The sequence below is a fragment of the Bombina bombina genome, chromosome 3 (genome assembly GCF_027579735.1).
Source record: "Bombina bombina isolate aBomBom1 chromosome 3, aBomBom1.pri, whole genome shotgun sequence".
NCBI classification, from domain to species: domain Eukaryota; kingdom Metazoa; phylum Chordata; class Amphibia; order Anura; family Bombinatoridae; genus Bombina; species Bombina bombina.
Window position 1 is genome coordinate 863,976,824 of NC_069501.1, and position 12,363 is coordinate 863,989,186.

The following is a 12,363-nucleotide window of genomic DNA, read 5'->3' on the forward strand; positions in this document are numbered from 1 at the left end:
AGAACAGGCTTTATGAAACAGGCACACGGACATATGGGTGCACAGCGCTACTGCTGCACATGACATGAATCGCTCATTTACACGGACTATATAGGGCAAACAGTACGTAGTTGCATTGGGTTTTCTACTACTACTACTACTACAGTAAACATCCTTACTCCTCATTTTACTCAGTAAAAAGCTGACGCTTTGACGTCAGCGGGAAGCTGAATTTCTACCGGGCTGCGATCTATTGGAGCATAGCAGCCAATAGGATGGCATAGTTGTGGAGGTGGGCGGTGCCAGCACAGGATCATTGTGTCCTGTACCCAATGTAATTAGGCTCAGTGAAGGCTGCAGCCTGCAGCACTGCAAAAGGTGTTTGCCAACGCTGTACTGTACTCAGTGCCCGGATAACGTGCTGTACCCAGGAATTGCCCTAATGTGCAAAGTGGAGACTGAGTCACAGGATACAGGGAGGTAGAGAGCATGGAGCCTGTGCACAAAGAAGGAAAGCCCAACCCGCTGGAGACTGCCAACTTCTGCTCCAAACTGTTCTTCTGGTAAGTAGCGTGTTAGTAAGTTTTCTATTACGCAATTACACAAGAACTCTGTGGTCTCACACAGACTAGTATGTTTCATAACTATTATGGTTTGTGTTTTATGCATAGATTTATATTCTCATGAAGTCTTTAATATTTCTTATGTGTAATCGACATGAGAACACAATACTTTACTCACTATGTACCAGGTAAAGCTATCAGTTCTTCTATCCATGGTAGTTAAAAATAGGCTTGATACATTTTATACTGTAATATGTCTTTTAAATTTTAGTGAATTGGTTTCAGCATGTTACACTTTTTGCTCACATGAGGAAGCAAGCCCTAAGCTCTCTAGTTGCAAAATGATGCTGAGTCTTGAATTCTGGTCCAATCACTTGTTTCCAGCTCAGTCATCATTACATTTTGTGCTAGCCTTTCAGCACCTAGCACATGGTTTTGTCTAGGTATTTTCTTTGTTGGGAACACAATAAATTATTTTGCATTCTATTGCTGTAATATATTTGGAGTATGTTTATATTTAACTTTAATTGTTTCATATAATATTTACATATGTGGTTCCAAATATATCAAACAATCAGTTGAAGTTACAAGTTTGCACATGTGTTTTTTTAGACTCTTTACATTACATATTAAGGCAATATCTATATTGTTTTTGAGCACTGATGATCATCTTTCACATTGCGTGGATGTAATTATTTCTACCTATTTCCTAATTAGACTGCTAAATTTAATTTTATATAACCATGGACATGTAATTTCATACAGAAATCTCAAAAGTCATTGCTGGCTTCTGTAAAGCATGAATGAAGGATATGGTATATAGTCACTATGCATTGTTTTCTCTTGGCTATATAGTCTCTAACATTTCTTGTTACCACTTTTCTGACCATCAACTCTTAACCTACATTTACAATATCCACTACCCCCCCCCCCCTTTTCCAGCAGTACTTTAAATGTACAACAATAACCAAGGCATTGTGTTATAAAGCTTAAAGGGACACTAAACCTTATTTTTTTCTTTCATGATTCAGATAGACCATGCAATTTTAAGCAACTTTCTAATTTACTCCTATTATCAATTTTCTTCGTTCTCTTGCTATCTTTATTTAAAAAGCAGGAATGTGATGCATAGGAGCTGGCCCATTTTTGGTTGAGAACCTGGGTTATTTTTGCTTATTGGTGGGTAAATGTAAGCCTCCAATAATCAAGCGCTATCCATGGTGCTGAACCTAAAGTGTACTGGCTGCTAAGATTTACATTCCTGCTTTTTAAAATAAAGATAGCAAGAGAACAAAGAAAAATTGGTAATAGGAGTAAATTAGAAAGTTGCTTAAAATGTCATGCTCTTATCTGAATCTTGAAAGAAAAAAATTGGGTTCAGTGTCCCATTAACATAACCACATATTCTGCTCTGACCTTCCTACTGCACATACAGTAAACTACTGGGCCCAATTCTAGATTCCCTAGCACTTTTATCACACCCTCAGTGCCCATTTATAGTCATGACATGCTGTACAAACTTGGAGCTAAATCTTGGAAGCCAATGACAAGAAGCATATGCGAGAAGCCACCAATAATCAGCTAGGTTCTAGTAGTGCTTCTCTGGAGCTGACTTTAAATATATTTTTTAACCCATAATAATCCATTGGAACATTTTTTTTTGTCTGTTTATGTCCCTTAAATAATGATGGAGGCACTTCAGTTTTTCTGGGTGGAAGTGGAATAACCATGGGTCTTTTACATCAAAAAAGGCAAAATACTAAATGTATAAAGCAGTGTTGTTTTATTTTCCTTAATTAAATATTCCTTTAAATCCTGCCACAACTACTTCTATAACCTCTCTAACCCTCATCCCTTCCTAATGCCAGTATCCTGGTTAAGGTCTAATCAACTCCCATGTCATCTCTTGCAGTTCTCTATTACTGGACCTTCCTCTCACCTGGGTCTTTCCCTCTAATTGATTTGAAATGATTCTGTACTAGACATATCCTTCTTATTCATTCTTCTGGCTACTTCTTTTTTTTTTTTTGGCCTTACCTCCTCCCTAAGAGAATATATTTAACAATCTGTACCTACAAACACATTTCCTAGCAACAAGGTGGATACAAATCAATATTTTTGTTTTATTTTATTTAAAAAGGATTTTTTTTTAAATGAAAATGTTTTTGGATGAAAAAGCTATCTGAACATAGTTTCTATTTAAGATACATTATAATTTAAAGGTTATTCATCCTGAAATATAGATATGTTTTTTAATTATATAGCAAGATGCTGTAATGTGTAATATTTTTGGTAAATTAATTCCATTAATCCATTCACAATGTCATGATCTCCCAGAGGATTCTGTAAGATTATTTTGGGGAATTTTTCTATCTTGAAGATGTTATAACATTATTGGTTTTGTAGTTCTCAATGAATTTGTGTCTGTGCAGAAATAACAAGCCCCTTCTTCACAGCAAAAATGTTATAAAATAATCATACAGAGTTGAGAAATAGACCTTAAAGGGACATAATCATGAAAGAAAACTTTTTGGTTTCAGATAGAGCATACAGTTTTTAGATTTACTTCTATTATCAAATTTGCTTTATTCTCTTGGTTTTCTTTGTTGAAGGAGAGCTACGACAAGCAACTAGCTCTCGGTAGTGCATTGCTTCTAAACCTACCTATGTATGCCTTTCAATAATGGATACCAAGAGACCAAAGCAAGTTAGATAATAAAAGTAAATATGAGAATTGATAAAAATTGCATGTTCTTGTTGAATGTTGTTTGGAGTGTAACAAATCTGCACAAGGACCTATGTGTGAGGAGGGAGGGGCAAGTATTAAAAATGAAATATACTGTTATTGTTTTAGTTTAATAAAACTCTTTAAATTTGTATTATTAAGCTATTCATTATTCTTCTCCGTCCAATAAAGTTCTACTGAAAAGTTGATCAAATATGAATCATTAACCTATAAAACTGGAGATGGTTCATCTCCCAGTAATTTCATTAATTCCAATACATGTAATGATATATAACCACATCAGTAATGGTCTGATATAACTGGAAAAATAATCTGAAAGTTATTCTAAAAATGAAAACCATGATTTAAAGGGGTAGTCTACTTGAAAAATGTTATTGCATAACCAACACTGTTATATTAATACACTTTTTACCTCTGAGATTACCTTGTATCTAAGCATCTGCAGACTGCCCCCTTATCTCATTTTTTGTCAGACTTGCATTTTAGCCAATCAGTCCTGACTCATAAATACCTACACAGGATTGAGCACAATGGTATCTATATGGCACACACGAACTAGCAGTGTCTAACTGAAAAACTGTCAAAATGCACTGAGGAGGACTTCCACTGCTTAGAAATCAGTTTATGAGCCTACCTATGTTTAACTTTCAACAAAAAATACCAATAGAACAAAGCAAATGTGATTATAAAAGAAAATTGGGAAAGTATTTCAAAACTGCATGCCCTATCTGAATTATGAAAGTGTAATTTTGACTTGGCTGTCCCTTTAAAGCCACCCTACCTAGCACCAGTGTTCCCTCTAAGGCCAGTTTTGTGTGCGGCCCAGCAGTGAAACAGTTAATTAGGTAACCACACCCTGCAATTAGCAAACACTGCACAATGCAGATGGAAAGGTATGGTTCTCTTGTTAACTGTTTCACTGCTGAACTGCACACAAAACTGGCCTTAGAGGGAACACTGCCTAGCACCCATGATATATCTGCTTTAGTTTCTAAATTCTCATCCTATTTAATCTTACTACATGTGCAGCATTTACTCTGTAGATCTCCCATGCACTTAGACTCTTCCCAATCTTTATACGTTTTTAAATGTTGTCATAAAATTTGTGTTTCACTTATCCCGTTAAAGGTACAGTTAGAAGTAATTCTTATTGCCCTTTTGTTGCCAAGAAAGAAATACATTTTACTTCTGTCATCAAAATTGATGTTTTTCCATAGGTCTGTTTCATGAGAGCATGCAATTATATTTAGCACTATGTGGTAGCAGTGTGCGTAAAATTGTTATACAAGCAGCCTGTAGAAGGAGCCTTAGAGTAGCAGCAGGCACTCTATGGTAAACTAGTTCTTTATTGCAAGAAGCACAGTTTTATAAAGAAGACAGACAAACCGAGAGTGCATGTTTTCTTCATGAGACATCCAAACAGTGTATGCAGTTGTAGTAGTAAGTGAAGGAAAGGCTTTGGAAATCCTGTGTAGTTTCTCAGCTCTCTTTGATGGTTGCTTGTATGCGTTTGATACATACAGTGCCACCCTATGCACATTTTGAAACCTACTTGTCAGGGTCCCAGAATCTTACTTGAGCACAGTAGGGGCCAATCTAATCAGAAGCCTGGATGTAGAAGTCAGTGAGGGGAGCTGTTGGCTTTACTGGAGTCCAGAGCTGCACTGAAAAGAGAATTTCTAGAGCGGTGATTAGTGTGTGGTGCACATTGGGCATCTTGGTGTCTGAAGAGGCTTGATAGGATAGTGATTAGTTTAGAGAACATTATCTGCAGGCTTCTCCTTTTAACATGGCTGATACCTGCACTGAAGGTAGTGTTATTTGTAATCTGAATATCGGAAGTGACCCTGCATTGTTTTTGGGAAAATGAAGTATGGGTAAGTGTTAAAAGGCCCCTGCTGATACCAGTCAGGTGCTTTAATTATTCTCATGAATGTTCTGTTTTTTTTCTCTATGAAATACTTTCCTGGTTTTGACCCCTACTAATGTTCTGGTTTAAACTCCAAGCCTTATCCTGGTCTGTACCCTAAACTTTGGAATGATTTACTGGCTTCTGACTATAGTAACAGAACTCTTGAACCTTTGCCTGCTCCTTCTGTGACATTTGGTTTCTGACGGATACTCAGGTATTGAACTTCTGCTTGACCTTTGACTATTCTTTGGGATTATCCCTGAGCGCTTACTCTTGTTGCTGCTCATGTGGGGAAGACCATGGCCTGTTCCTTTATTTCATGTTCATTTAATCTCCTGCAAGCTGGGTTTCAGTTAAAGAACAAGGTAAATCCTTTATTACCATATACTACTTCAGTATGCTCTCATGAAAATAACTACATTTTCAACCAAGCAAAACATGTACATTTGATAATAGAAGTAAATGCCACTTTAAATCAGGTGTGATAAACTTGCGGCTCGCAGGGCCTGATGTGGCCCACAACCTTACTTTGTGCGGCCCACTCCACCTCCATAAAAAATATTAAAAATAATTATAATATGCTTATTGCTTAAAGAGCAAGCACGCTTACTGTTAGGGTTGCGCATATGTGCAACCTCCATTCAGCTCTCCATTATAATGACTGTATACCTTTGTTCTGCATTGTGATTCACTTGTATAGTGAGCAGCTGCACTAAGGTAGCAAGAGCATTAACCCTTTCGTGTCAGGGTTAACGTGTCTACATCGGAACAACTGTTCCGATGTAAACAAATTGAAATCTCGTGATCGTGCAAGTGATCACGAGATTTCAATGATGGGATCGCGTCAGGGGGCCGTCCCTATGATGCTAGGCACACCCTCCAGACCGCAATCCCATCAAGGAAGCGTCAGTGGCTTCAGGAAAGACAAGCGGTTAGGACATTGTATTTTGTCCTTCGGCACTAAAGCCCAGCAAAATTTTGGCAAAATACAACGTCCTAACGGCAAACACAGATAAGTGCATAATAATTTGACACATGCAGCACTTCTTTATATATGTTCATTACTATGGCAGCACTGATTTCACGCATCGTTTTTGCCCATTCCTTTCCATAATTTTCTCTTTAACTAAAATCACATACTTTATATTTGATAAATATATATTTTATATGTATTTATTTTATATAAAACAGGTATATGTCTATCACTATATAAACAGTGGGTCGCTATGTTGACAGCATTGTGATCCACTATTTATAATGCAGAGGAAATGTTATACTATGCACGTGTGTATGCTAAACTGTTAGCGTGCTCGGAACAGAGCTGCTAGAAAAAAAAAATAGCACGGACTCTGCGGGCGAGCAACCAGATGGGGTGTGTGTATCACCTTATTAAAAGCATTAGAGAGTGTTTCATCAAGCCAGAGTAAAGGGACACTGAACCCAAAAAAATTATTTCGTGATTCAGATAAAGCATGACATTTTAAGCAACTTTCTAATTTACTCCTATTATCAAATGTTGTTTATTCTCTTGGTATCTTTATTTGAAATGCAAGAATGTAAGTTTAGATGCCGGCCTGTTTTTGATGAACAACCTAGGTTGTCCTTGCCGATTGGTGGATAAATTCATCCACCAATCAAAAATTGCTGTCCAGATTCTGAACCAACAAAAAAGCTTAGATGCCTTCTTTTTAGGAGTTAGGAGTTAGAGAGCACAATCTTTTGAAATGTATGCAGTTTGTTTAGCAATGCCAAGATATGTAGGTAGTATGTGGCCCACGTAAGTTACACTTGCACTTAAAATGACCCGCAACTCAAATGAGTTTGACACCCCTGCTTTAAATGTATGAGTCTTTAGTTTTCAGGATTTATTGTAGAGCTACGGGAATTGATATCAAACCTAGGAGCCTTCTACAGCATTGCAAAATTTGTTACCATTACAACAACTTTTTCAAACATCTTCAAAAGTCCTATCTCCTTCTAGTTCTGTCTCCTTAACATTTTGGATGCTTCTTCATCAGAGATGTTCACTCTTTTCACTCACAGAACCACTTTAGTATTTTTATTTTGCACAGAGGTCTGATGAACAAAATGTAAAATATTACAAATCAAGCACTTACTCTATATAAAAGCACTTCAAGTAAATACTATTTACTTAAATCTGACTTGCGCATGTAACAGGTATGTTCCTTAAAACAGTGTACAAATATTATTGTACATAACATTGTATTATTGTAAAAACATTGATACAGGATTTCCTGTTTAAAAAATGAATATTTCAAATATAAGATCAAAGTGCTTACAAATTCCTCTGGTTCAGACACATACAGTATTTATAATAAATCATAAAAACAGATAATACATAAATGTTTTGTAAAATATATAAAAGGATATGTTTTCTTTTTAATGTAGGATCAGTATTTAAAGGGATAGCAATATATTTACCCTTTGTGACATGCACATTCAACGCAAGTAACTTTACTTGTTTTGTTTTGTTTTTGTCTCCCTTGCACAGCTGGTCTTAGTGCTGTTTCAATATTGTAACCACTACAATCACTTCAACTTATAGAACCCCAAGGTTTACTTCAAATATTTCCAATTTCCTTTAACCTATTGACTACAAGAGAGGAATGAAGTGTATTGCTGTGTAATGTGTTGTAACCCTTTCTTGTAGCCATGGAGTTAAAGCGACAGTATACATCTTGTAATTTTAAGATTTTTCTGCAATCTTGCAATACATTAAAGGGATATTAAACCCAAACATTTTCTTTCATGATTCAAAGACAGAATACAATTTTAAACAACATTCCAATTTACTTATATTATCTAATTAGCTTCATTCTTTAGATATCCTTTGTTAAAGAAATAGCAATGCTCATGGGTGAGCCAATCAAATGAGGAATCTATGTGCAGCCACCAATCAGCAGCCACTGAGCCTATCTAGATATGCTTTTTAGCAAAGGATATCAGGAGAATGAAGAAAATTACATAATAGAAGTAAATTAGAAAGTGGTTTAAAATTGGATCCTCTTTCTAAATCATGAAAGAAAAAATTTGGGTTTTATATCCCTTTCACGTAGTGAAGAATTTGAAAATGGTTTGAATGCGTTATTACCTTGATCACATTGTTTTTCAATAACTAAACACCACTCACCACTTCATTGTTTTGCAGTTTCTTATCAGATAATCTTTGCTGAATATAAGAAGGGACATATATGTGTCAGGGTTAGTTTTGTGTCATGTGCAGCGTTGCTCTTTCAGCTGCCAGAACTGGAAAACTCTTTAAGTGATGGTAAACTTTACATGTTTTAAAATTAGGTCCGGAATCTAAGCGAAATTTTAGATGGACTTTAATAGATCACTTCTAATAAAGATGTGCTGTAAATTACTTTTTAATCTAGCTGTGCCATTTTAATACCCTGTGCTCTGGCCGCCCAGAGGTAACGGTTTGAAATTGTTCTCCAATTGGCGTTCTAGCTGTGCGGCACTTTTGTTGAGATCAGTTTCAAACCGTTAGCTCACAAAAAAATTCCATAGTTTTAAAGTGGGAAGCTGGAGGGCAGGATATTAGAATTGCACCGCTAGATTAAGAAAGTAAGTTACAGTGCATCTTTATTAGATGTGAAGCGATCAATTAAAGATCATCTAAAATATTGCTTAGATTCCGGACCTAATTTTAAAACGTAAAGTTTACCATCATATTAATTTTTAAAATTACATAAAGGGCCAGATTAGGAGTGGAGCACTTATGTTTGCTCGCGAGCGATTGAGGTGTTTATTGTGGGTGTTTTGCGTCTTCAGAGCTCTGGTTTCTGTTTCGAGAAACAAAAAAGTGTCACAAAACACATCAAAACGTACATGTAAATGTGTGTATGTATTTATGTATATACTGTATATACATATGTATTTGTATATGTGTTTATATATATATATATATATATATATATATATATATATTTACAGATAAATATATAAATATATATATATATATATATATATATATATATATAATCAAGAACAATTTAGGAAAGGACGCAGTTGCTAGTGTGAGTTGGTTGGTTGCGTAAGGGCTCAAATGTCCAAGCAACTTAAAATTAAATATGGTGCAGACCCTTTTTTCCAAAAAAGACAGGGTTTCAGCACTCTTTTAGAAGAACTCACAAATCACTTAAATGTAATTCAATAGCTTTAATAGTGGCAGCTAAATTCCACACAACATGGGAATAAATCCATGTAAATATTAAAACACATAAGCATACAAGTTCGACTCATGAATGACAGTTCAAAGGAACCTGACCGGTCAGGGGTACACAAAAAAGCACATGTGTGGCGAAGTGTAAATAGCAGTAGTATTGCTTAAGCACAGGTTTTTATAGTGAACCACTACACCCAACTACCTCAGAACCTCCCAAGTGATTGTCATGGAAGGTGTATCCTGGGCAGATATATGAACCGGGATCTAAGTGGTAAACACTGCAAAACCTGTGTCAGGCGCCTTGTAAAAAGTAATTTCACAGTTGGAAATGAATACAGTTACTGCAATGTACAAAATATTGGCTATTATATCAAGTGAGACCTCCTCTGGCTTTGCTACACCCAGCTGCTTACAGCACCCCTGCAGTTATGGGGCTACTTGCTGCGCAGGTTACAAAGGGGATCTAAGCAAGCCAGCAGGTGAGCCCCCTGAATATGTACATAAGTAGACAAGTGGGTAACAGTTGAAGAGGTAACACAATTCATGCAATATTGATTACATTTCCATTGTGCATACACATATCCACAGAAGAAGTCTGCAAAGCAAGATGCAAAGATGTTAGCATGAAGATGTTGCATGTAAATTAGTGTTTTCACATGCAGGCAAATAAGAGTCAAGTTGTATTTAGTAGAGCACAGTCTAAGCAAGAAATGTATGACTCCAAGCGAAGACAGGTATCAAGATATTAGTCTCAGTAAAAGACAAAACAGCGCCTTCTCCAACTTAACACAATGCCATTATTTTCTTCAACATGGTCACCTATTCCATATCAGTATTTTTCAGGTGTCAACATGTCACACTTATACGACCTTGCTTTCAGATGTTGTTGTGTCCAATATCCACAGAGGTATGTATTGTCCCCACTTGTTAGCATTCCATGCCGGTAGTGATCTCCATCGCCAACGCCAAACACAGCGGTGCTCCACGTGTAACACACGTGACCTGGTCGGCTCCACCAATGCCGACGCGCGTTTCACCCGCTCGACTGGAATTCAGACCGGGCTTCGTCCGGGCACATATAATACACATATAAATAAACAAATAAATACATATGTACACACACAAGATATACAATATATATATATATATATACGTACGTACGTACATACATACATACATACATACATACATACATACAGAGAGGAGTGCACTCACAGGAACGAACGACCAGCTCAATACCATTATTGGCCTGTTCTATAGCGATTTACAATCTGGGTGCAACTTCTTTTAGCCCAGTAATGCTTTTCAAAGAGTAGAACTTTTCTGTAGTATATCAGTCTGATCCCGCCTATTACGGTCAGTCCAGCGCCAATATAAAATGTGCATGGCGGCCTTTTGCAGTTAAGTAGATGAAAACATGAAAAAACATATTTATGCAATATTTACTTTTAATAAAGGTTTTAACTATGTATTTACTGTAAATATTTCACATTCCAATGTTCTTCACTTAGCAGAATATGTTCTAAGACAGACTCTCCACCATGTTTCACTGAAGGCAGCAAGCATTCATTCTTCCATCTCTTCTCACATATTGTCGTCATTTGGACCCAATATTACTCTTTTCCACTGATCTTCATTCCAATCTTTGTGAGCTTTAGCATATCATAGCCTTTTCACCCTGTTCCCCTTCTGAAAAAGTGGTTTCTTGGCTGCTACCCTTCCACAAAGACCATTCCTTATCAAGCTTCTTCGGACTGTAGAAGGGTCAACTTGGCATCCCGATGAAGATGCCAGATGCTGAGCCAGGTCCTTGCTGGACTTCATCTGGTCTCAAAGAAGAATGCTCTCTCCTGATTCTTCAAGTTTCTTTATAACAGCTTCAATACCACATCTTGAGTATTTTCCTTTGAGACTAGCCTTGCTGATGCAAAAGTATATGTCTGTCAAATTATGTGATCTTTGGCATTTTGAATAGAATGATGTGATTGAAAGTTGGTCTTATTAGCAAGCTTCCAATTAATTAAACTCATACCACATTTGTATATAATGTTCAAGCATGTCTTGCACAAACCTAGTGTAACAGATCTTTTTCACAGCAGTCATTTTGACATGAAATACTAGGACAAATACAGGTGTTAGCAATGACATTAATTAAGGTTCTATTTAGGTTTACAAGAGCCAGGTTCCTGCTATTGCTCAAGTGTAAGGGGAGGTCACACTAAATACTTGCCAATTGTTAGCCTATAGAAGCAGTTTTTTTTTCTTTTTCTGTTTTTTTTAATACTGCATACAAATATGTATTTTTTTGGTTGTATTCTAATAAAGAGACTGATAAATAATTATATATGGTCATTATACCATTGCTAAAATAACAAATCAAATGGTGGCCTTAGATTTAGACTTTTGCACAGTACTGTATATTGAACCAAAATACCATCAGATCTATTTATTCAGAAATACATATTTCTACATATAAGATATTATATCTGAAGAACATTGGAATGTGAAATATTCATATTTTTATGTCAGGTTAGTGCACATGAATATGTGATCGGGTTTGTGGGAGAGTAGGGTGCTTGGTTTTTCTTCTCCATTGACTTCTATGGGGGAATACATGAATGTACACACAATATTCTAAGCTCAACTTTTTGCGCTTGTCAACTTAGCGTGCAAGCAAAAACAGTTTACTTTCATCTCATAATACGAGCGCTACCCAACGTGCACAAAAAGCTTACTTCTAGCGCAGTTAATGCTTGAGTGGGAGCGTGAAATAGTGCTCCAAAATGGGCAAAGTAAATATTGAAAGAATATTGCAAAGTTAGTTTACTATATAATTAAACATTTTATATAAAAATATTGTATTTACTGTGCCATAAGTGTGCTGCATATTATCTTTAGGAAAGCTTGTGTTTCAGCTAGTAGGGCGAGAGGTTAGGTGGGAGGGGTTGCTTTGTGCTTCCTCTCGTAGTAA

The 12,363-nt window shown here is 36.3% G+C and overlaps 1 protein-coding gene across 1 annotated transcript in view; it reads left to right on the forward strand.

Moving 5' to 3' along the window:
* The first annotated feature begins 345 nt into the window (after positions 1 to 345).
* Positions 346 to 12,363, forward strand: part of ABCC4 (ATP binding cassette subfamily C member 4) — a 994,138-nt gene continuing 982,120 nt past the window's right edge. The window contains exon 1 of the mRNA XM_053707839.1: positions 346 to 542. Coding sequence (XP_053563814.1) covers positions 469 to 542 — 74 coding nt within the window. The 5' untranslated portion in view covers positions 346 to 468. The remainder of the gene's footprint in view (positions 543 to 12,363) is intronic.